The sequence below is a fragment of the Trichoderma virens genome, assembly GCF_000170995.1.
Source record: "Trichoderma virens Gv29-8 chromosome Unknown TRIVIscaffold_84, whole genome shotgun sequence".
Lineage (NCBI taxonomy): Eukaryota > Fungi > Ascomycota > Sordariomycetes > Hypocreales > Hypocreaceae > Trichoderma > Trichoderma virens.
In genome coordinates, this window is record NW_014013665.1 from 547,483 (window position 1) to 571,818 (window position 24,336).

The following is a 24,336-nucleotide window of genomic DNA, read 5'->3' on the forward strand; positions in this document are numbered from 1 at the left end:
TAAGATTTGGCCACATTCCACTGCATAAGGCTTCCTATCACGTACTGTGCGAGTTGGCATCCATCTGGTGTCGACTTATACGATTCGGCTGGTAGGTTAGCTGACGGGGAACTATTAAGTGGGTTTCTCTGCATGGCAAAGCACTAGAGCTGTTAGCGGACAGGGGCCAAACGACGAAGACGGTAATTACAGACTCTCCACAGCACAGTATGACTCTTTTGTATGAGGCACAGAATCAGGTTTTTCCATCCTGCTGTATGTGTGATCAGAGGGTTTCAGAAGATGCTATAGCAGAAATATTCAGCTTAGGTAAATGGCTAAACGAGAGGAAACGGCAGCTGCTCCCGCACGTGCAAGGCGGTGGGGGTTTCTGCAAGGTCCAAACCCAGAATTGGAGGAAACCCCAAACTACTTCGTACTTGTTTCTACTAGACAAAGATCGGCTTCTTTTTTTTCTCCACGCCACTGGCCTCCAATTCCTCATCCCGCGGAGAATACGGTACGAGTACATGAAACGAAAAGACGCTTCTCGCACGTTGCCGCATTACACACCCTCAGCATGACAAGGCGACCAACTAGGCCGAAGGGGGATCCATCCGGCTTGCTCGATTGCTACAGTCCCTTCACCAGCTGCTGCAAGGGTTGACGGGAACGGCCATGGACGATCTGAGAGTCCCCAATTTTCTGGAGTCTGACGGAGCCCTCCATCTTCATCTTGCCCCAGGCTCGTACTTTGTACTCCGGTCCGTCGTGTCGGTGGCCTAGTCCGTGGTTCAACCTGCATACCGACTCTGTTTGCGCGATGCGACTTAAAAGGCCCTCATAGCTCCCTCCTCCGTGGTGCTGATCTTGTCCTTCTCAGCCTGTCATCTTCATCTACTCCTTCCTCTATTCCTCCTCCATATCAGAACGGGGACAGTTCAAGATTCAGCAGAGGAACGCAGGAGCAGAAAAAAAAAGAGACAGCCAAAGCCGCCATCATGAAGAAATATTTCGGCCTCAGAGGCCAAGCCCTCAACTGGGCAATCGGCACCATTGCTGGCTGTGACTTTCTCCTTTTCGGTTATGGTAAGTCCGATTATTCTGATATATCATCATCTTCTTCTTCCATCATGAGCTGACATGCCATAGATCAGGGTGTCATGGGCGGTATCCTGACTCTTCCCATCTTCCTTAACCAGTTCCCCATCATCAATCCAGCAGCCGCTATTGATGACGCTGATGCGTCCAAACGCTCCACCTACCAGGGCATTGCCGTGGCATCTTACAATTTAGGATGCTTCCTCGGTGCCATTATCACCATCTTCATTGGTAATCCTCTCGGTCGTCGACGCATGATTTTCCTCGGTACTTCCATCATGGTTATTGGTGCTATCTTGCAAGCTTCTGCTTTCAAACTGGAGCATTTCATCATTGGTCGTATCATAACAGGTCTTGGCAACGGTGGCAACACATCTACAGTCCCCATGTGGCAGTCTGAAACATGCTCTGCCCACAAAAGAGGAAAACTCGTCATGGTTGAGGGTGCCCTCATCACAGGTGGCATCATGATTTCCTATTGGATCGACCTTGGCTTGTCATTTGCCCCTGGCTCAGTTGCTTGGCGATTCCCGCTAGCTTTCCAGATTGTTTTCTGCATTTTCATTCTCGCCTTTGTCCTTGGCCTGCCTGAGTCGCCTCGATGGCTCATTCTCAAGGGTCGTGAAGACGAGGCTAGAGAGGTTATCGCTGCCATTGCAGACGTGGACATTCGAGACAAGCACGTCGAGAACGAATTCCAAGCCATCAAGGAGACCGCCTTGGAGATGAGCAAGGGTACATATGGCGAGCTTTTCGCAAACGACCATAACCGCACCCTCCACCGAACCATTATCGCCTATGTCAATCAGATGTTCCAACAGATTTCAGGCATTAATCTCATCACTTATTACGCTGCCAAGATCTACTCCGACCTTGGCATGTCTCCCTTCATGTCTCGTCTTCTCGCTGCTCTCAATGGTACCGAATACTTCATTGCCTCCTGGCCCGCCGTCTTCCTTGTGGAGCGCGTTGGACGTCGCAAGCTCATGCTCTTCGGTGCCGTTGGCCAGGCCGCGACCATGGCCATCCTGGCTGGAGTAAACTCACGCCCAACAGAGAAGCCTTTCCAGATTGCAGGCATTGTCTTCTTATTCGTATTCAACACCTTCTTTGCTGTTGGTTGGCTGGGAATGACTTGGCTGTACCCAGCCGAGATTACGCCTCTACGAACTCGTGCTCCGGCTAATGCCCTGTCGACTTCCTCTAATTGGATCTTTAACTTTTTGGTATGGTTACCACCATTGACATATGCTAAGCCCTGATGGATTGGCATGCAAGACTAACATTGGTTGACAGGTTGTCATGATCACTCCCATATCTTTCACAAATATCAAGTGGAAGACGTATGTTGTGTTCGCCGTCCTCAACGCATTTATAGTTCCGTGCGTCTACTTCTTCTTCCCCGAGACAGCCTACCGCTCCCTCGAAGAAATGGACTCCATCTTCCAAAAAGTCACAGGCTGGCGCGGAGCATTCGACGTCGTCCGCCAGGCAGAAATCGAGCCACGTCGATACGGCAAGAATGGCGAGCTTCTTATCCCTATTGATGAGATTGATGAGAAGGCCAACGCCGAGCACCACAACGGCAGCACAAGCGAGGGAAGTGATGCCAACAAGGGCATGTTTACGGGAGTAGACGAAGAGAATGCTCGGAGTGTCGATTAAGGCGCATCGCTACACGATAGCCTCTTAGTCTTTCTGAACATTCTTGCCGCACATGCGTATGCAGTGTCTGATAATCTCCCATTCTTTTTTTGTTATGATTTTTCCTTTCTTTTACCCTTTTGTTTCTTCTTTGGCCATTTCACGTTGAGGAATGAGGCTACATATACCCACTGGTTCAACGAACTTTGCATGGACAAAGAGGATGCGTGCGGCCCTTTGAAGGCTTCAAATGGACAAAGGTAGAATAGACGAATAGGGTTAGAGGATCCCGTTGGGTGCATTTGAGATGTACCCAAAGCTCCGTCTCAGTATATATTATTTCTGCCTACTACAATTGCTGTTCCCTTCTTATCTGTACAGGTTGATGCTTACATAGACTGTCCAGTCCCAGTCCCATGCCCAGCAATGCATAATTTTGCAATGATACCCTACCTAGCACTAATGTATCTTATATCTTGCTGACCGTCTCTTTGACCGGAAAATGAGGGGCTGCATGTGGTGGTGATGATTCATCTGCATCTCGGCAGTGTCACAAGCATCGCTGGCTGCAGTGGCTTTGTTTCAAATAAGTTACAAGAGCAGCGCCTGGTTTCTTAGACGATTCGTCTTTTGTCACAAAGGGCCCAGAGTTGAAAGTACATGTACCTTTACTAGCGGTTGGTTTCAATGCAAATTTAGCTGCAGCGCTGACGTCGTTAAAGTAGCAAGTACAAAACACCCCGTTTCAAGTGGAGGTGAGGGGTGCAATTGCAACGCTGCAACAGCTACCCCGCCAGATGGAGCAATGCATGCAGTCACTCGTCCATTTCATCCTTTTCAGCTTCATCCCGCCTTGAAGCTTTTCCGCTCTCATTCGGTGCCAGTTGAGCTAAACGGTAAGCTTGATGCTGCTTGTTTTCGTATTTCCTCGACATCTTTAGCTGTCCTGGTCTCGTTATTCTGCTTGCTTTGTGCTGACACGACTGCCGGTCAAACCAGTTCATCGTTCTATATCTGCATCTCCAACAGCCCGCCGAAGCTCCTTAATCCGAGCATTCTTCTCCAGTCGATAGACCATTCATACCCTCTCTACACATCAATCGCAATCGCGTCAACATGGTGGACCGCCCGAACAAGCCGTCAGCTCTGGCTGCGACTCCCAGCTTGCCCCCTCAGGCCCAGGTCACCATCTCAGACGGCAGCTCGCGCGTCACAGCAGTCCTGCCCACGGGCGAGAGCGTCGAGATTCTCCTGTATGGCGCTACCGTGCTGAGTTGGAAGGATGCTTCTGGCGATGAGAAGCTGTGGCTGAGTGAGGGCGCGAAGCTGGACGGAACCAAGGCTGTGCGCGGAGGTATTCCTTTGGTCTTCCCGGTATGTTTTGTTTCCTCTGCCCTCTTCGCCTGTGGCCCGAGTAGGATGTCGACGAAGAGCTATATACCTTGTCTTCTGGATACAAGGAAGCTTATTTCAAAAAACACTTCTGTCTAATACATCATGCCCCTTAGGTCTTTGGCACCGCCCCCGACCACGAAGCTACCTCCAAGCTCCCCCAGCACGGCTTCGCCCGCAACTCCCGCTGGGAGTTCCTCGGCAAGTCCAGCAACGAGTCGTCTTCCAACAGCGTCAAGCTCGACTTTGGTCTGTCCTCTGAGAACCTCGACGAGGCCGCCCGCCAGCTGTGGCCCTACAAGTTTGGCCTCCTCTACAGCGTTACGCTTGCCCCCGAGAGCTTGAGCACCGTGCTGGTGATTACCAACGAAGGCGATGTGCCGTTTGAGTGCCAGACTCTTCTGCACACCTACTTCAAGATCAAGGTAGATTGCGCCATCCCCATTGTACAATTAAGAAAGCAGCAAAAGCTAACTCGGCTTCACAAAGGACATTTCTTCGGTCCAAGTCACTGGCCTCGAGGACTCCCCCTTCCACGACAAGGTCGACGGCGTCAAGGACAAGACCCAATCCTCCGATCCCATCACCTTCTCCGGCGAGACCGACCGCGTATACACTCCCGTCAAGGGCCCCGGACACCCCGTCGTCATCACCGACGGCGGCGTGGCCAAGTTCCGCGTTGTGCGCGACAACCTCGACGACGTGGTCGTTTGGAACCCCTGGGTCGACAAGTCTGCCGGCATGGGCGATTTCCAGCCCAAGGACGGCTGGAAGAACATGGTTTGCGTGGAGGCTGGCGCTGTCAGCACGTGGCAGAAGCTGGAAAAGGGGGATGCCTTTGAGGGTGCGCAAACTATTTACTTGAACTGAAGAGGAGGTGTCTAGAGAATGCATAAGCCTGTCTATACCCATATATACGTATTTGTCGGGAGGCAATCAGTGACCTGGACAAAGTGGGAGTCGCTCCCCCTTAGTATATTGGCACGAGAGTGAGTGCTGTTGGGACCGAAAGTCATGTCGGAATTGAAATCATGTTGAATTTGCGCATTTGCCTGTTAGATATCGACTCATCCTGTCTGTGGGGATATCCTCGTGTTTTCATCTCATGCCATTCTTTTTGCCCACTTTCCATTTCCCAGTGCGGTACCCAATTCGTTTATATACAGAAACATCATTCTTTTTGATTTTACATTTCATCCTTGCTCATCTTTTCTTCTTTTTCAATTCAGTTTTCTTTGACCTCATAAACATGCAATCTTATACATTCTTTTCATTTCTTGTGCTCCCGGGAGTAATGGTCGGCCACCAAAAAGGCCAGCTCAAGGGCCTGCTTCTCGTTAAGCCTAGGGTCGCAGAAGGACGTGTAGTTTGTCGAAAGGTCGTCCTCGTCAAGCCCCTCGCTGCCACCCAGGCACTCAGTGACAGCATCACCCGTAAGCTCAAGGTGGACACCGCCGAGGTAGCTGCCCTGCTCCTTGTGGATGCGGAGCGACTGCTCGAGTTCGCTGTAGATGTCGTTGAAGCGACGGGTCTTGATGCCCGTGGGGGTGGAAAGGGTGTTGCCGTGCATGGGGTCGCACTGCCAGACGACGCAGCTGCGGTACTCGGAGTCCTCGACGGCGCGAATGTGCTTGGGGAGCAGGTCGGCGACCTTGCCGGCGCCGTAGCGGGTGATGAGCGTGATCTTGCCGGGCTCGCGGGAAGGGTTAAGAGTGCGGAGCAGGGCCAGGAGATCCTCAGTTGGGGTTGAGGGGCCGACCTTGATGCCGATGGGGTTGGCAATGCCACGGAAGAACTCGACGTGGGCGTGGTCGAGCTGGCGCGTGCGATCTCCAATCCAGACGAAGTGAGCCGACGTGTCATAGTACTCCTTGGCTTCGTCGCCGGCGACGGGTTTAATGGTGGGAGATGAGCTGGGGGGAGTGCCAGGTCTGCTGACGCCGGGGTGGGTAGGCTTCTCCATGAGACGGGTCAGGGGCTGCTCATATTCGAGCAAGAGGCCTTCGTGGCTGGTGTAGAGCTCGACAGTCTCGAGCTCACCAGGCCGGGCGTTGATGACTTGGAGGAAACGCAGGGTCTGCTGGATGCTGGAGGCGATTTTGGAGTACTTTTCCTTGAGAACCGGGTCGCGGACGTGGCCCAGACCCCAGTCAAGAGGTCGGTGGAGGTCAGCAATGCCAGAGGAGAGAGCGGTGCGGATGTAGTTGAGAGTAGCAGCTGAGTGGTGGTATGCTCTTTTGGAACAATGTTAGCAAGGGATGAACAAGTAGATGGACATGTCGTAAGCAGTGAACTCACTTAAGGAGCCGGTTTGGATCAATCTCTCGCTCGTCGACATGGTAGCCGTTGAGAATGTCACCTCTGAAGCTCGGGAGCTCCTGGCCATTGACGATTTCAGTCGGGCTGGATCGCGGCTTCGCATACTGGCCAGCCATGCGGCCAATCCGCACCACCCGCTTGTTGGTGCCCCAAATGAGCACGAGGCTCATCTGAAGCAGCAGCTTGATCTTGGACTCGATGGCGCCCTGCTCGCAGTAGTCGAACAGCTCAGCGCAGTCGCCTCCCTGCAGCAAGAAGCCATTTCCCTGGGCGACTTCGCGCAGGTGGGCTTTCAGGGCGTTGATTTCGTTGGGGTGGACCAGAGGGGGCATTCGGCCCAGCTCAGCAACGGCCTTTTTGAGCTTGGAAGGGTCGGGATAGGCGGGAGACTGCTTGATGGGCTTTGAGCGCCAGGTTGAGGGATCCCAGGGCTGGGAGGAGATGTCCTCGGGCAGAGGCGTCTGTTGCTGGGCCATGGCGGATGATGCTGATGAGGATGTTGATGAGGATCAAAAAGAAGAGGACGAGGAAGAAGAGGAGGAAGAGGAGGAAGTAGAGGAGGAAGTAGAAGAGGCGCAATGAAGCCTCTGGTAGCACAAGAGTGAGGGAGGGAGGTCAAATGAGAGGTGGTGAGTCAGTGAGTATATCGTTAGCTGCGTTCGATCTCGGTAGAAAAAAGAAACAATGCAATTGCCGTTGAGCGCACGTCTCTCGATCTTTTCGCTAAGTTCATGCACGGGCTCGAGATCCCCAGACGAGATGATTCGAGACTATCAGCGACAATATTTATGTTGCAAGAGCCTCCGATTTCCGAATGAATATGAGTCAGGGCCACTTATTGCTGGAAACACAGAGTCGCATTGAGTTAAAGCCCATGCAGCAAAGTCGTGGGTACGTACCTGCCGATTTTGAATTTTTTTTCTCCAGGGTTCTTTTTTTCTAGCGACGGCGATCCTTGCATTGGCGAATCAGAGGCGACGCCGCATCGCCCATACAAACTACAGTGCTTGACCTTCTTATAGCTGCTATTTTATGCCACCTACAATTATTTTTGGATGCAATATAGGAGAAACATTGGATCAAATTTGATTTTGCTTTGATGATTTTAGCTTTTTGAAGAGGCTGCACATGATTTATTGCATTTGTGAAGACGACAGACACATGATGTCTTGAGCCCGAGAGTAACACAGCTTGACATGGTGCAAGTTGCTAGAGATACAGCCAACACATGCATCCCCGATGAAATAATAGGACATAATTCTCAACTGGCCTGTATTAAGAAATGCAGGCTTTGAATCAGAAAGCATGAGCATTGTATAATTTGTATCCGGATGGAAACATCTTTTGGTTGAATTTATTATTCAGTGTAATAAGGAGAATACATCAGAGAGAGGGAACCACATGTTTCCGATTTGAGGACGAGAAACAACAGCTACTATACCTAATGAATGCCTGTGAATCCATCCATCTGTCATAAATAAGACGTCTAAAAACCACTTTAGCCCAAGCGCATCAATATATCGTCCATACCTATATCGTGTAAGCACTACCTATAGAGGTAGGTAAAAGGCTCCCTAGTCTGGTACCTTGTCTAGGGTACGTGCGCTCACGCAGCAATTGTGCCCCTCCATCAGGTACTCCAAAAGTGGTCCATACCTAACCTAGGTACCTTCCAACCCACTACAGCTACCTAACCTCTCAAAGTCTCAACACCAAACCCGCAACCCATCCCACTCCCACTCTCACTCCCAACAACCTCACCCTCCAATCCCCCAAACAAACTGCCCAAAATGTCCAACCCCGACGCCTCAGACCAGCCTCCCCCCCCTCAATCCGCCGAGGACCGCAAGGCCGCCTCCGCCCTCGCGGCCCTCGACACCCCAACCGACGCCTCCTCCGCCGCCGCCCCGACAAACCTCGACCAGGAAGCCGTCTCCAAGGCCATGCGCGCCCTCAACGCTGCCCACGGCACCTCTACAACCGCCAAGAAGAACGTCAAGGTCGATGCCGCCGACGTCGCCCTCGTCGTGGACCAGCTGGACGTTACTAAGAGCAAGGCCACCGAGCTGCTTAAGGCGCATGATGGGGATGCTGTTGCTGTCATGAGGGCGTGGGCTAGGGGTTGAAAGACGAAGCTGTAAATAAAAGAAGAGGAGGGGAATAATAAAGGGGGGGGATAACAAGTACAAGGCATGTTTCATGCAACAAGGAGACTATATTTGGAAATTCAGATATATGGCTGCTGCTGTATGAGAACGGCGGTTCTGCTGCTAGGATACAAAAACAAAACAACAAACACTGCCACATCCACCACCTCTGCCGGCTTCGTGTTGGACAACTCGATCCCTCGGAAGCGCTGCAAGGAAATACACATCCATTATTCACCAGCGAAACCCGAGCGAATCATCAACAAAAGCATACACACACACACATATATATCTACTCTTTAAAACAAGGCCATCGCTGCCCCATCAAGTTTTTGGACACCATATCCAACACGCAGTATCCATCACTAAGCAGCGCCTTACAGCTAGAATACGCCACGACTAGATAACAAGCGCACATAAAACTTATTTTTACTTCAATGTCCATTACGTTCAGGTCAATATCGTGACTGTTTCTATATTTGTCCTCGTATAAACAATGCCTCATGCCACACATTTCATTATCCCGAAACGCCACATGTCCTGTCCCATGTATAACCCATCCCAATGCTTTATGCGCATCATAAAGACAACCGTTTTTCGTTTCCAAGTGAGCGACTAGCCAACGCAAGCTTTTATCTGTACCCCTTTCCTCATGCAAGTATCCCATCCTGGGTCGAAACAAGTAAAAAAAGAAGAATAAAAAAATTATCTGGTGAAATAAAGATTTTCATTTACAAGGCATAACAACCGCCACCTCATCGCCACATTTTGGCCAAGGGGCTGCCCACCTTGGGAGCAAACTGCAGGCTCTTGCGCCGAGCAGCCATTAACCGCTGCAGCACATGGTCATCCTGTGTCTCGGACAAGATGCCACCACCGAGCTCGACAAATCTTTGCGCCCTGGGAGGGCATGTTCGCGTCAACATCTCTTCTCTCGTCAACGCTGCATCATTCTCGTCCTCCTCCTCCACATCGTCAAGATTTGACGGCGTCTCCATAGCAAAATTCATAATCGTCTCCGGAGCCGGCGTCTTGGGTACAGGTGTCAGAATGAGTTTGGACCACTCAATGTCCTCCTCCTCCTTCTCCGGCTCCTCGCCTTCATCCGAGGGGGTGTGGATCCAGATGCTGCTCTGCCTACGATTGGGTGTCTTGGGCGAAGGCGAAGCTGGCGCCGACTCGCGTCTCTTGGACGAGCCGTCGACCGCGCTGCCGTTCATGTTGGAAATGGACTTTGGCTCCATGCTCTTCCGGCGACGGGCACCCCCGCGAGGAACGCTGCTGGTGTCGATGTTGTATGGCAATTCGTCCAGCCACTTGTTGTCTCGCTCGCAGTCCAGAACCCAGCTTACACCCACGCACTGGACGACCCCCTTGGCCTCTCTGACCTTCTCCAGGGTCCGCTTGCTGCCGTCTTTGAAGACGACGTGAGTAATGCCCACCTTGGTTGACTCGCCGTTGCTTGAGTTGCTGGGATTCCAGCTCCACTTTTGGGGACACCGGGCACCCATCTGCGTGAGCAATTCCACAAAGATGCCACTGGCATCCGCACCCTCGCTTGTGTGCACGTCTACGAACACAATGGCCCCGCGAAGCAGACTGGGGTTGAGGTCCTTACGAGGAGTGCGCCCCGGCGTTCCAATGCTTGCCCACATATCCATCTTTGCCATTGGCGTCGAGGGTTCTTCGGCCTTCTGCTCTGGCTCCTCGGAGATGGCGCTGAAATTTCGTGAGCTCCTCCTTCGAGGCTTGTCCGCATAAGATAAAACAGGGGCACCCCGTTTGGGCTGGGGTGGCCGCTTTGGAGCAGCTCGTGAGGCGCTGAAGCTCTTCTTTTTTAATGGACTTGGTGTTGATTCGTCGGCTGGCTTGAGTGGTATCTTGGTGGTTGTGTTGAACGACCGCGTTACTGGACGAGAGACCGGCGTTACTGGTGGCGCTGCCTGAGGCTCCGAACTAGGCGCAGGACCGTCGACGGGCACTTGGTTTTCATCTCCATATTCCTGGCTAGCATCCGACAAACCGTCGTCGAAAGAGTGGCGAGAATTGGAAGCATCTTCCTCCTCCTTGGGATCTGTCAGAGACATCTCATTTGTTTCTTGAGCCAGGGCCATATCCTCGTCTGTGGTCATGGCCTCCTCGTCCAAATTTTGCCCCTCAACACTTTCCACAACGCTTTCCATCTCCGGCAATGTGGCCGCTTCGGGCTGCATCAACAGCATCTCGCTGCCCGGAAACACGTTCTTCATAGGAGTGTCTTGATTCGATGACTCAAATCCGTGTTCAAGGCTCTCATCCTCAGCGCTTCCTGGATGAGCCTCTTCCGCAGACGGATGAGCACCCTTGACAGGGCTGGCAGCCGACCAAGTGCCGAGCTGGTCAGAGAGAGTTGTAAATCCCAAAGTAGACCTGCGGCTGGCTCGAGTTCTTGGCGTCCTCTCTCCGCTGATAGATGGAGTGGCCGTGATTCTTTCAAAGGGCAGGGTATCGTCCTCGGAATCAGATGTTAAACCTAAATCATGGCAGGGATCCAAGTCTTTCTGCCGAAGCTGATAGAAGCCGTTTGCTGTCTGGGACTCTGCTTTTGGCGGAGATTCGACAAGCTCCTCGGTTTCTGCGTCAAGGTCATCGAGAACCATGGTGTCTTCTGACTGGGCATCATCGTCGTCGGCTGGTGCCTCTTCGTCCTCGACTTGCTCTTCTCCCGTTGCGACAATGATGCTGTCCTCGACTACTTCGTTTTCTTCCTCGTCAGCCGACAGACTCTCTGCCGTTTCCGTGGCTTGTAGTGGCTCTTCCTCGTCGTTGTTTCCCGCTTCTGCTTCTGCTTCCACCTCCGCCTCCGCCTCAATCTCCACCTCTGCCTCTACTTCGACTTCTGCTTCGACTTCTTCTTCATCTTCCGCCTCCACCTCCGCCTCTGCCTCTGCTTCATCTTGCGCTTCATCTTCCACTTCGTCTTCCACCTCTGCAGGAGCAGAGTGGACCTCGGAAGGCAGTTCGGGAGATTGGCGCATGGAAAATTGAGGAAGCTCAATGGGTCCTACAAAAGGATCCTCCTCGCTATCCTCATGCACCTCCTCTTCCAACATAAGCTTATGTGAAGATCTGGTTGACCTGGTTGGGGTTCTAACAGGAGACTCATCCAGCGCCGGGAGTTCTGGCTGCGCATCCAAACGCGATTTGACGCCCGGCATCGCCCTCTTGGCTGGCGACTGTAGCATGGAGAACTTGGTAGTCGGTTCACTTGGCTGTGCCTTCTGGGCTGAGAAGATGAAGGGTTTGATGGGAGATTGGGGTCGCTTAGCAGCAGATTGCAGAAGCGTCGATGACTTGAAAGGCGTCTGGCCAACTGGATCGTTGCCCAGCTTTAGCGCAGATCCAGGCAGGGGCATTGCCATTCTCTTGGCTGGAGACTTTATCGTGTCTCGCGGCGGCGATGTAGGCCGCCTGGCTGGTGATGCAAGAATTGTGGGATTGATCTCTGGCAAATCGAACATGACAGCATTAACGGCAATGGTCGTATCCAGATTCTCGAATTCAGCATGAATAGGTTCCGATTTCTTGGACGGAGGCTTGATCGGGCTCTTTGATAACGGCTTCGCAGACACTTTCTCTAATGCCAGTTCGTCTTCAGAGTCGTCGGGTAAAAGAGTCAGTTGCGTAATCTTCTTGGGGCTCAGTGGCTTCTTGTCCCCAGCCTGAGGCTTTGAGGGCTTTGTAGCTGGTCGAGTACTTCGAGCTGCAGTCGCACCACCTCGCCGTGCTGGACGACCGCGCATGCCGGTAGTGACAGGTTCCCTTGGTACTGCGGCAGGCTCCACGTTCTCCTTATCTGGCTCTCGGAACTTGACCACCTTTTTCACTGGCGGTTTGTTGGCTACTGTCGTTGCCGTCGACGAGGTTGGCTTCATCACCGTTGGCGGCCGGCCACGGGCCCTCTTAACTGGCTCAGGCTGGCTCTCACTCTCTATCGGCTTCGATTCAACCTTTCTCGGTCTGCCACGCCCTGGCTTTGGAGCTATTGATGCCTCTTTTGTGACCTCTGCGACCCCTTTTCTTAGGATAGGCTTGGCTCGTGCCCCTCGAATTGGCTCAGAGACCTTGGACGTCGTTGGTACTGTCGCTGCCATGGCGATGGCTTTTTCATCTTCTCCAACAGGCTTCTTAGGGGGGCGGCCTCGTGGTCGCTTGGCTAGCGATGCCTGACGCTCTTCTTCATCCGCGTCATCGGATCTCGCCTTTCTCTTAGCAGCCGTGCTCTTCGTGCTCGCGGTTAGAGTTGATGGAACGGATGCTTTTGCCTTTGCGGCAGCCGTTATGATTTTTGTTGGTTTCGAAGTCGCGGGCTCAGGGTCCTTGGCCCTGGCTCGTGTCTGACGCTGGGGTGGGGAGCGCATTGTGTCTGGTGTGGCTGTTTGCTCCTCTGCGTACGTGATGCTGATGGAGTGCTACAGATATGGACAAAAAGACGCGGTTCAAAAATGACTTAGTGTTGACATGACTTGGGCGGTGAATGTTGATACTACAGGGGAGCGTTGTGGAGGCTGGGGGGCATTTTTGTTGTGCAGGAGTGGGGATTAGCTGCAAAGCTGCCGGTTGCTGGGCAACGTCGCGATCCACCAGGCGATCCATCACAAACACGGATGCGCATGAACAGCCACCAAACAAGCCAAAGTATCTTAGTACGAAGATTTGGCAGTTATCATCACCTTGTATCCATGTCAATGTCCCCAGAATCTGATAAACATGGCGCAAAGATAATCGCGCTTATGACGGGGGCGGCAATCAGTGACGTAGACGTAGTAGATCATCACTGGGCACTAGGATCCATTGACTTAAAGAATTTTTTTCTTTATTTAGCTACCATACAGTTTCAACAGGATTCTTTTAAATCAGCTATTGCCAATCCCAAATCTTCGCTATACAATGTCATGATGTGCAGGTTTAAATCATTGACTCATCAGAGGGTGTTATGGTATGTGTGAGAATTCGCGCGCTTGTTTTTTGAGCATATTGGGGGGAAAGACCCCGTACGCCAGCCGAGTTCGGAGTAACTCCAAGTTTGAAATAAACAGAAAAGAAACAAAGCCTACAAATGAGACATATAGCGGTGGGATTGCCACGCTAGGTCCAGCGCGTAGCCACATCGAGCCGCAACTCAACCGTGTCCACAGATAGCGCATGAGTAACCCCCTTTCAACTACCTAAAAGTTGTCCGGAATGGACCGTCAACTTTGATGTCCTTGATTCCTTCAGGCATCATACGCAGCCACTCGTTCCAACTGTCGATGTCAATGTTGTCATCGTTTAGCTTGATAGCCAAGTGTAGCTGTGGGCTGTTTTCGTAGGAAAAGCTGCTTCGTAACGGGCTGCTTTGCTGAACGGGTGAGAGAAATATCGAAGGTAGCCTCGAATTTCCGGACATCATCGTGTGCAGCGGGGAGGGGAAGCTCGTTATCATCTCTCTCTCGGGCGTTCGGTCTCGCGCCATCTTAGGGTAGAGAGCCATAAGAATAGAGTGCAGCTCTACTACAGAGAGTGGCGTCTGGCGGGCTGCGCGCGTGCGTAGCTGCTCGGCGAGAGCCAGAGTAAATGCACAACGATCAAGAGCTGTAAGGTGATCTTCCGATAAGGAAGCCGCAATGATTTCAAGTACGCCTTGCTGTCGTACGATTCTAGCTGGGGGATAGTATGCGGCATCCATAATGATGAGAGTATCCGAGCAGGCTTCCTCGAGAATTTGTTGAATGCCGCTCCAGCGGATTGTCGAGGCCCTTTCAGGATCTTTTGAGCTGGAAAGAGAGAAGAAAGGCACTCCAGTTAGCTCGCGAACGCATACGTCTACGATTTGCCTCGCGGGATCTTACCTTGCCAAAACCATATCACGGCTCGCGTCGAGATAAGTATGGCCTATGTAATAAACGATCTTCAAAACGTCACGCTGATCGCGCTCCTCAGCAAAGTCGTTGAGTTTTCGCGACAGCCACCTCCATGAGCTTTTACAGCTTTCTGAAGAGGAGGGGATAGTTTGAATTTGAAACGTATAGTGATAGTACTTGTCAAAGACGTCAGCTAGCTCTCTGACTGCACTCTGGACCAACAGTGCCTCATCGTCCTCTTGCCAAAATAACAACAGAGCCTGCACCGAGTTGTACCGGCCGCGGGTAGTGGCAGACAACATGCGCGCGGCGTTGCTTTGAATGTCGTTTTTGAGGCTCTCAATTCCCGGCAAAGACAGCGACTTCTCCAGCCTGGGGCCAGTCGGCAGCGGAGTGCGGATGCGGGCTTCACTAAGCGGTGGACGACCAGGCTGGTGATGATGGCTAGGCGTAGTATTACCAGCATCAATCTCCATCTCCTGGGGGTCATGAGTGAACATGGGCTGGACAGCGTTGAGAGGAGTTGCGGGACTGAGAGGCCGGCCAGCGGCAGCGAGGGAGGGAGCAATATCCTGAACAGCTGGGCTGTGCGACCTGTGAAACTTGCTAACCACGTCTTCCCAAGTCATGTTGTGATGGCTTGGGTGGCACTGCGGAGAGGTGTCAGCCGCAAGATGCTGGCCGGGGTGGAGCGCAGGGGGGAGAGGGCCTCGACTTACGGCAACTCTCCTGCGGCGGCAGTCGACGCAGGCTCCTAGCTTTCTGATCAGGGCGGCCCGTTCTCTGGACTGTTGAGATAGGGGGCCGGTACGTCTCCTGCTGGTTCGACGGCTGTTAGAGACGTCGGAGCCATCCTTGAGGGAGAAAATGGACTGGTGCAGGTTAGGGGAGGTGTCGGCACTGTACGATGTGTTGTTGGTCTCTGTAGAGGCCAGGGTAGCCGTGGTGGCCTGAGTTGAGATTGACGAGCCAGTATCCTGTCTCAAAGGAGGCGAAGCAATGGAGGCGTAATGCGCCAAGGACGGCGTAGAGGGCGGCGGCAGCTGTCTCTGATGCAGATCATCTGGCCTCGGGGTATGGACAGGAGTTGGCGCCGACGGGGGCGCCGACGAGGGAGACAGCGAGAGGCCGACGGGGCCCGGCGCCGGGCCCGAAGCCGACACCGGGATCGGGGTGGGCGAGGCTAGGCGGTGCAGCTGGTGATGCGGCTGAGACTGCTCCTGAGCGTGGTCGTGGAGGTGAAGCCCGGCCTGGGCTCCAAGCTGCGTCGGGCCCTGGGCTGAGGCTGGTGCTGGAGCGTCTATCAGGCTGTGGACGGAGTTCATGGCTGTAGGACGGCGGACCGGCGCGGACGATCAAAATCCCATTATTGGCGGGGGGCGGGGCCCGGAGCAGAAAGCGCGATCACGGTGAAGCGAGGTGAAGAAAGGTGAGAGAGCGAAGTGGTGAGAGTCTGAGCCAGCAGGATGGAGATGAGGCGGGGGTTTATGGGCCGCCTCTCGCCGCGCAAATTGCAGCTGAGACTGTGATTCGCACAGCTGTGTGAGCTCGGCAACAGCTACTGAATCGGATGCTGCAGGATGCAGGCTTTTTGGCCCTTTGAGTGGCGCGGAGGTGGTGCGGCTTGCAGGCGATTAGTCTCGCGAAATCAACACGACTGGCAGAGGGAGAAAAGGGCTGAGAGCTTGTATAATACCCACTGCACGAGCTACCAAGGTATGCGATGCGCCGTGTGTGTTTATGGTGATGTGATAGACAGGGTGATGGGAAAGGGGAGGACTCAGGCTAGAAAAGTGGCAGCAGTACTAGATAGGCAAGTATACTTGACAGGTGAACGGCGACTGCAAAATCGCTCCCTTTCCCCCCGGTTTCGCTCCCGCTCGTCGTCCTGGTTTGCGCGTATCTGTACTCTGTACGTCCGGCTTGTATGTATGCGGAGGTGAGCGTGTGTAGTGGCCAGGCGCGTTAAAGACAAGTTAACCCCGCCAAAAAAAAAATTCAAGGGAAAAAAAAAATTGGCGAACAGGTCTGAGGGAGAAAAGAGGCGCAACAGGAACGCGGGGTCTTGTCCAAGAGGAGGGCCAACAAAAGTGGCAGGGAAGAGGAAGCCGGAGAGACAAGAAAATGACTGCAGCGGCAGCGGCCCAAAACGCGGCCTGAGCTCAGCGCAAAGCCGTTCAATTTACGTCGCGAGAGGCGCCACAACACGGAGATGGGATGCCAAGGCCAGCCTGAGTCGCTGGGCAAATGTGAAGCGTGAAGCGTGAAGCTGGACAGGGCCGAGGTTGGATGAAAAGAGCTTCGGTCTGGGACATGATACTGGCACAGGTATACCCAAGGTGGACAAGGGTGGCATCCATGTGTACCTAAAGCGCTCCCACGCCAAGTATGCAGCCTGCGGTACCTCCCAGTACATAGAACTTGTGGCACGGAGGCTAATAATAACGACAATGGCCTACCGGAAGCATTTAACCACGGATCCCTGCAACCGGGCCCATGTACGTCGGTCACAGAGCGAAACACTCAACTGAGCAGGCGGGTTTGCTCGGGATCTAGCACGAGGATCCAGCGTAGTGGCGGGCTCGGAGGACCAAGCCTGTTTGAGAGCAAGGTCAAGGCTCAGGCCATCGAAGCGGCAGCCCACCACACCATCAGGCGAGAAGTTGAACGTCGTCAGAAGGCGGGAGGGATCACGGAAGTACGAGTTCTCGACTTGCACGGGCTCGAAGCAGACCAGAGGCCCTCCAGGGCGGAGCCGAGTAGGGCATAGACGGAGCTTTGGAGCGGCATCGCGAATACGCTCGCTTACTTGAGCTCGATGCGATGCGTTGCTCCGGATTAAACCTAGGTAGGGCTAAGGCCAAAACCCGCGAGACTAGAGGACTAGAGACCGCTGAGGCTTTTAGCACGGCACAAACAATGTCACCAAAAAGGAAGTTGGTAAGTAAAGGATGGCCGTGAGGCTTGGGGCCGGGCGTCGAGACGAGAACCAAAGTCCAATGGTCAAGTTGGACAGCAAACTGGAGGCTACGAATCATATCAGGCCGGCGACGACATACTATGTAGACACATGTGGAGAAAAAGGGGGGAGAGACAAACACAGGGAGACAAGGATATAATAAAAAAGATAAGAGTAAGAGAAAACAGGAATAGGAGTAGTATTACGAAGTACTTTGTGTGTGATTCGTATCGTGGGAGCGAAATGAGGGGATTGTAAAAAGAAAAGAGAGAGTGAGAAAAAAAGAAAGAACCACCCACGGACGAGGAGGCGGAAAGGGGCCCTGCAGATCAGGAGCTCAGCGCCAGTAGCTGCATCAGATCACACCGAAGAGAAAATTTTGTCGATGGATCGGATGGCAGCAGCGCTTGGACGCAAGCGAGAATCTGGGGGAAGGAGGGGAGGGCTAACGTCTGGCCGGTACCTCCAGGGTACAAAGGGTACAAGGGGTACAAGGGGTACAACGAACGATGACGGAGTGCCGGCCAATACCAGCAAACCAGGTACCCTGAGGCAAAAACCATAGGCGCGGGAACCACAGGCGCACAGGCCAGCGCAAATGTTCCGTACCGGTCACGTAGCCGTGGGTAGCGGCTCCGACAGGCAGGCACGTAAGGTCCTAGCAGGTAGTTAGTAGTACCTTAGTAGTGACGTCCATGGTGCTATCACTTGCCAAAAGTCCGTTGCCCACAGGGAAGGAAAGTGCGATCTTTTGCGATCTCTACTAAGATCAGCTCGGTGTTCGTGTCCCCCAATCCGTCACACCTAAAACGCCCTTAATTCCTTTACCTCAACCCCTCGAAAGTAACAGGCCAGTTACCCAGATAACCTCTCGTCATTTATCAGGGGGAAACGAAAAGAGTCAAATCACGAACAGCAAAACACAAAAGTCCTCCAGCAGGGGGCTTCTTCAACCCGCCGCGGAACCGCATCCTTCGCCGACAGTTGCTGCGGAGACTAATACTTTGGAACCGGCCTAGGACCGGAATCCGGACTGCCGATATACACCTACCAAACCCAGCTTCTCCCCCCAAGAAGCCACTCCTACCGGGTTCCCACAAGGGACATACGAGTAATCTACCTCTGGCTGCGGATGACCTTGGATGCTGCTAAACTCCACGCCGCAGGGAGCCTGCTGACCAAGGAGAGGAAAAAGAAGCGACGCTGGGGGGGAAAGGAGCAGAGGAAAAAGGAAAAAAAAGAGCCCAATCACACCAAGAACGGGGCGGCTGAAAATGGCCAGGCAAATCACACAACGTACTACTGCGCGTAAGGCGCCTTCTACCTACTTGGATGCCCATGCATTGTCTCACAACCAATGCCCGGCTGATTTGGTTGCGTCCTTATCAATGAGCAGCGCGGTGACTAAATCCCGCTGGCAATGGCTTTGATTCCCAAGGGATGCTCGGCTGAAACCCCGTGCTAATGCATTTGCACGATTATGAAACCGACAACTGGCCGAATACTCTATACCCGTCTCCCCGGCATCAGGGCAAGCAAACAACAGAGTCGGGATTCACCAAAGACAACACGAGAGCATGGGGAGGAAACTAGGATTCTCACCTGAGGTGGCCGCACCCTGGTAGCTTGTGGAAGGTGTGTCCCTCCTCTCGCCACAGAAATGCTCTCACCTGCTCCTACTTCTCCATTTACCTGCAGCATCATGTCGCTTCCAGTTCACCACAATATCGGCTCCCTCAGCTCTCTCCCCTCCCTTGGAAATGCAGCCCTGGAGTGTTTAGGCTGCGCATCAGTTTCGGTCGGGCTCTTGATCTCCACTGGTTGAGCTTCAGCGAGTAACGTTGCCGGGGGCAGTAGAGACGCTAACATGTTTCTACTCGGCGCTCCATATTAAAATGTTCATCTCGTTTGGACCAGTACAGCCCATGTTGATATCGCCATGTTGGGCTTCAAGTCCGCTTATACAGCTGGGTACCTCGAGCATGTTGAGGGCTGCTGCTGTTGTTATTCCTCGGCGTAATAATAACTCTTTGCACTAGCTACAGTGAGGGAAACGCCACCGCATGGTGGTTTTACTTCCCGCACCTACATTGAGCCTCGTGCCTACCTCTGCTCAACAACGTGCATATCGGACGATGCTGCGGCTACCCCATCGTTTTGGGTACTGATGACGCCAAGGGCATCGTCAAGGCGCCTCTTTTCTGCCGTCGATGCTACGTCCGAGACTTGACCGGCGGCCCGGCTCGCCCCTAAAGGCGCTGTCAGTTCAAAGTCTTGCGCCACTCTCCTCCCCAATCCGCCTGGTCCAATCCGCCTCATCGGCAACCCCCCCAAATGATTTCACATCGAGCCAATCCGCTGGCAGACCGAGCGCCCTGCGAGACTCCCACCGCGTCTTTATGTACGCGCATTGGATTTCGACGATGTAGATGTATTTTGCTACTAGCGCGATAATAATAGTTCAGAAGGGTACCACATGTTTTACGCAACACCACAGACGCACATGTTTACAGGATAGGAAGCGCCGCATTACCAACACCGGATTTGTTGTTTTGATACTCCGCCGTGCTTATTTGCCGAATCAGAATTTTGTGGGAGACGCCACTCTGCCGAAGATGTGACTGCCGAATAACGGACGAAATATGGATGGGGTTATAGCTCAAGGGATCTCGGGACGCCACAGACTTTTGGATTTTCTCTGCTCGTACTCGTACGTCGCCATGTTACCTCATACGACTTTGGTTGCATCCGCCTTACAAAGAGGGCGAGTGTTTGCTACGAGGATGGTGCTGTATCACCACCACCACCACCAGCCTCCTTGAATTCACCTCCACCATGGAAGAAAGTCATGATAACAACATCCCACCACATCCCACTCACACAAGCGCCCATCCCTGTCACAGCCCGTTTCCCAAAACGCTTGTCTGCATGAAGGGGCGGCAAATCCTCACTCATTTCGCTCTGCTGTCCAACCGCTTCTGCATGCACGTGGCGTCCCGAGCCATTCTACAATATACCACTGGAAAAGAGAAGCCGCCATCATGCGTGGCATATGTAGAGGCACGTACTAGTAAATTTTTTCCCCCCTCTTGTCATGCAGCTCATATATCATACAGCAGAAGGACATTGTTAGGCCCAAGCCAATAATAACGCATCTCGTCCAAGACATGCGAGTACAAGTTAGCCCAACTGGATTCATGCCTATGGAAAGGATCCACGCTGGGTATCACTTCTTCATGTCACAACGCGCAGCAGCTGTTGTGTAACTGTATGTGACAGATGCATCCCAACCCAATCTAACTCTGATTTGAATCCAATACTGCCATCCAGAAAAAATCAAATACGTAAAAAATCGGCAATCCTGCTCCTGCTCTCTTATTCCCCGCCTTGTTGCCGGGTCCAGGCGTCGTTCTGGAACGCCCCCTTGTCATCCTTGCGGAATCCAATCTCATCCCTCAGATCGTCAATGAGCCGCCCCCATTCCAGCAGCAGCCGGAACAGATAGATCTCCATATCCTTATCCCGAAGAGCCTTTGTTACCCATCGCTGGCCCTGCTGTACGATCCACTCGGCATCTGCCATTCTACCCTCCATGGACGTCTCCCTGCCGTTGACCTTGGGCCGGCTCTCCGTCCCTGAAAAGTAGGCAAAGGTCGTGTGAAGTGCCTGGTATCTTGGATCGACAGGGACAAAGTGCAGCCACGGCATCAGCCGCTCGGTAAACCACGTGCGGAAGATGGTTGATACCAGTGGCACGCTGTATGAGCGCAAGGTGCGAAGGAGCTGCTGCGGCGGGCCGTCGTCCTCGTCCATCAGGAGGACGTAGCGGTACTCCAGCGGCTCGGTGGCGTCGTCGCGGATGCCGTAGGCCTTTTCGACCAGCTTGCACCCATCGGCGGCGCAGGCCGTCGAGTTTGTCACGCCCACGCTGAAGGGCACGACGGCGTTGGCCTCTGCGGCCGATACCCTTTCGTAGCCGAACGTGTCGTGATCGTCGGGCTTTGGGAGGACCATGATGACATCGTCGCGCGCGTACGGCGCACTGGCGAGATGCAACAGGCGATATTTGTGACTTCCGCGCAGGGCCTGACTATTGGGCGCGTGTTCCCCCACGACCCCTCTCCAGACCAGACTATCGTATCTTCGTGTAAACTGCCATTTAATGTCGGGCTTCTCCAGCCTCGTCTTTGGGAGCGGTATGACAATGTCGCGGAACTCGTCCGTCTTGGAGGCTCCGAACAAGGGGGCGAGGTGCCGGAGCGGCGGCCGCGGCGGGTCCGTGAGCGAGAAGCCGTGCAGCAGACGCAGGTCAGGCTGAGAGCATGTGTCCAACGACTGCTGCCAGTTTGTTAGGAGCTGGCCGAAGGTGTGGTCCTTGGCACACGACCAACAAAACTCCATAAAGTTCCAGTGAGGCCTCGTCCTGCTGCGCGACAAGGGGGAGCAGGCTTCGACCTGCATCCGACGAAAGGCACTAGCCGATACCGTGCTCTGAAGGGGATGAGGAACGGCTGGCTCCTTTTCCTTTTCCTTTTCCTTGTCCTTTTCGTGCTCCGCTGGCGCAGTGCCGTTGCTCGCCTCATCTATGGAGCGCCGAGATAATAGGTCAGCCACCGAGCTGAGCTGAGCAGCCCTGTTCTTGGAATTCGCCTCCTCCCACGGCGGTAACACGCGGGGCGCCGGCGAAAGGTTGATGGGCAGGACCATGTCCGGGAGGTGCTGGGCGAACTTGGCAATCATGGCGACCAGCTCGTCGAGGTCTTTGTTGTCGTCCGCGTTGCCCGTGTCCTTCCGAGTGACCTTGCCGTCCTTGACCGTGATGGTTGCGACGTCCGGCATCGCCGCCATCTCGGTCGCTCTTTTGCGGAGTACAAGGGGGGCCACGTTCCAAAAGGGGGCGACGTCTCGGTCGATTTGCTGGAACTCGTCAATCATAACCGAGTCATCCGCGGCGTATTTGTACCATGCGTCAAAGTTGGGGGGCGGCAGCCTTCCGTTGTGTCGCTCCTGGTAGACTGTTACAGCCGTCGAGAGCGTCGTACTGACGCTGACTTTTGCTTTCCAGCGGTCGTGTTCGACGTGAGCCGTGTAGACGAGGTCGTTGGCGGGATGGATGTTGTTGTGCCACGTTTGAGGCTTCTTTACAAAAATGAATATGGTTGTGCCCACGAGGAGAGCCAAGAGGAGGATCGCAAACAGAATCCGTCGAATGAAGAGGACGGAACGGAGGTCGTGAAGATACAAGAAGAGTATGGTACCAGTGACAATCATCCATAGCGGTCCCAGCGCAGCGACTCGTGATAAGTGTAGCCAGTCCCCGTAGCGAAAGATCCTATCACATGAGCTCCATATACCTATCAAGAACGTCAAGGTGCCGATGGGCGTGATGGTTGACGTCTCACATATCCAAAACATGGATGATGTGACGAGGGAGGCAAAGGCAAAGCTATCAACCACGGCATCAAACCCATACAGGGATCCAAAGGAGACATTGACTCTATGAGAGCCTCTAAAGATGGCGTTGACCACCCATACTAAGCCCACCGAGGCAGCCGACAGAAGCAGCACCGTGCTCAAGATCCGTAGGCGCAGCTTAATAGTCCTTGCCCATGCCAACATCCGCCACAGCAGGACTATAATGGCGGCATCAAGAACGAGACCAAGCAGCTGCAGAGAGACAGTCGTGAACCGACTATCGATAAGGTGGAAGCAGAAGTAAGTCGACCTCCGAATCTGCTTGATGGACAAGAAGGTCCCCAGCGAAAAGACAAAGGCGCTGACGACGGTGTTGAACATGACGACGCGAGCCCCGGTGAACCAGTCGTAGATGTCGTCGAAGACGCTGCGCCAGGGGTCGTCGTCGTCCAAGGCGGAGGCTGGGAGCCCCCATTTGCGGCGCGTAGAGAAGATTTCGTATGCAATGAGGAATATAATCAGAAACGACTAGTCATGCAGTAGAGGTGTTGTTAGCATATCAAAACCCATCTCGACTTCTTTCTCCTTATTTGCTTCAGTGACGTCATCCTACCTCGAGTCCAGGAGTAGCACACTGCTGCTGCTTATTCACAAGATGGAATACCTCCAATCTGAGGACAATAATGAAGATCAGGGCCGGCAGAGACCATCTCCGGGGCCGATTGGGGAGGTGGGCGCTGGATCCCTTGAGCAGCGCCTCGTCAGACGCAACACCCAGCAGCGTCTCATCGCCGGCGGCCCCGGTGCCGGAAACGAAGCGTCCGTCTGCCCCGGGGATGAATTTGGCCGCAGCACTGAGGCCATAGCAAATAAGACCTGATAAAAGCAAGACTAACAAGGAGGAAAGCCGAGGTCGTTCTGAGGGGGGGCTGAAGTTAGTTTTCGTGGTGTTGGTGAGAGGATAGGAAAGTGAACGTGCCGGTTAATGAATGGCGCTCCAGCGAATGAGAAATATAAACAAATGACAAAACACTGCTGCAGAGAAGGTCAGCAATTGGTCATTGCAATTGGAGGAGAGGCATTCAATACCAAAGAGCAGACACATGCACCGCTGGGATTCGTGCCATGGCTCAACGCTCCCAACCCGGCGGCTCAGCCCGACGCGGGCACGTCCTTTTTTCCGGCGTCTTTCTTGTAAATCTCTAGTAGCCTGAGCAGTGCAATACGAAGCCTATCATTCTGCTGCAGTCCAATGGCCTCGTGGCGATGAGAAAACTCCGGCGGAACAATCTCAATCGCAGTATTATTATACTCAAGTTGTTCCTTTTTCATCGGACGGAGCATTCCTCGTCACCTCTCAATCTCACTGGTTTCAGGGGACTCTACCGCTTACATAAGATCGACCCTTCCGCGCGTTCTCCGCCAAACGTATAGTCTAGCAATCCGCTGTGTAAGTACGAGTACAGTAAGCTGGCAGAATCTCCAAACTCAAGGCACC

At 53.5% G+C, this 24,336-nt stretch overlaps 8 protein-coding genes across 8 annotated transcripts; 3 read left to right on the forward strand and 5 right to left on the reverse strand.

The window, feature by feature from the left end:
• Positions 1-980: 980 nt before the first annotated feature.
• TRIVIDRAFT_69207 (uncharacterized protein) lies at positions 981-2,745 on the forward strand (the record flags this gene model as incomplete). Its single annotated transcript, XM_014097930.1, has 3 exons — positions 981-1,068; positions 1,132-2,306; positions 2,377-2,745. 3 exons carry the CDS (start codon positions 981-983, stop codon positions 2,743-2,745), a joined length of 1,632 nt encoding a protein of 543 aa, XP_013953405.1.
• Positions 2,746-3,722: 977 nt separating this feature from the next.
• Positions 3,723-5,172, forward strand: TRIVIDRAFT_81209 (uncharacterized protein; the record flags this gene model as incomplete). The annotated part of the gene is made up of 3 exons (XM_014097931.1): positions 3,723-4,098; positions 4,233-4,541; positions 4,606-5,172. 3 exons carry the CDS (start codon positions 3,841-3,843, stop codon positions 4,984-4,986), a joined length of 948 nt encoding a protein of 315 aa, XP_013953406.1.
• Positions 5,133-6,863, reverse strand: TRIVIDRAFT_172191 (uncharacterized protein; the record flags this gene model as incomplete). Its single annotated transcript, XM_014097932.1, has 2 exons — positions 5,133-6,350; positions 6,415-6,863. The coding sequence occupies 2 exons, from the start codon at positions 6,765-6,767 to the stop codon at positions 5,387-5,389; spliced, it is 1,317 nt and encodes a 438-aa protein (XP_013953407.1).
• A 1,346-nt stretch (positions 6,864-8,209) lies between these two features.
• On the forward strand, positions 8,210-8,638 carry TRIVIDRAFT_92975 (uncharacterized protein; the record flags this gene model as incomplete). Its single annotated transcript, XM_014097933.1, has 1 exon — positions 8,210-8,638. The coding sequence occupies one exon, from the start codon at positions 8,226-8,228 to the stop codon at positions 8,559-8,561; it is 336 nt and encodes a 111-aa protein (XP_013953408.1).
• Positions 8,639-9,337: 699 nt separating this feature from the next.
• Positions 9,338-12,982, reverse strand: TRIVIDRAFT_193677 (uncharacterized protein; the record flags this gene model as incomplete). The annotated part of the gene is made up of 2 exons (XM_014097934.1): positions 9,338-12,676; positions 12,725-12,982. The coding sequence occupies 2 exons, from the start codon at positions 12,980-12,982 to the stop codon at positions 9,338-9,340; spliced, it is 3,597 nt and encodes a 1,198-aa protein (XP_013953409.1).
• Positions 12,983-13,785: 803 nt separating this feature from the next.
• On the reverse strand, positions 13,786-15,093 carry TRIVIDRAFT_49597 (uncharacterized protein; the record flags this gene model as incomplete). Its single annotated transcript, XM_014097935.1, has 2 exons — positions 13,786-14,377; positions 14,453-15,093. The coding sequence occupies 2 exons, from the start codon at positions 15,091-15,093 to the stop codon at positions 13,786-13,788; spliced, it is 1,233 nt and encodes a 410-aa protein (XP_013953410.1).
• Positions 15,094-15,183: 90 nt separating this feature from the next.
• TRIVIDRAFT_18692 (uncharacterized protein) lies at positions 15,184-15,789 on the reverse strand (the record flags this gene model as incomplete). Its single annotated transcript, XM_014097770.1, has 1 exon — positions 15,184-15,789. A coding segment is annotated over one exon (606 nt), but the record flags the coding sequence as incomplete, so codon positions are not given.
• A 5,009-nt stretch (positions 15,790-20,798) lies between these two features.
• On the reverse strand, positions 20,799-23,965 carry TRIVIDRAFT_193679 (glycosyltransferase family 90 protein; the record flags this gene model as incomplete). Its single annotated transcript, XM_014097936.1, has 4 exons — positions 20,799-23,366; positions 23,452-23,756; positions 23,818-23,870; positions 23,928-23,965. 4 exons carry the CDS (start codon positions 23,963-23,965, stop codon positions 20,799-20,801), a joined length of 2,964 nt encoding a protein of 987 aa, XP_013953411.1.
• Positions 23,966-24,336: the final 371 nt, after the last annotated feature.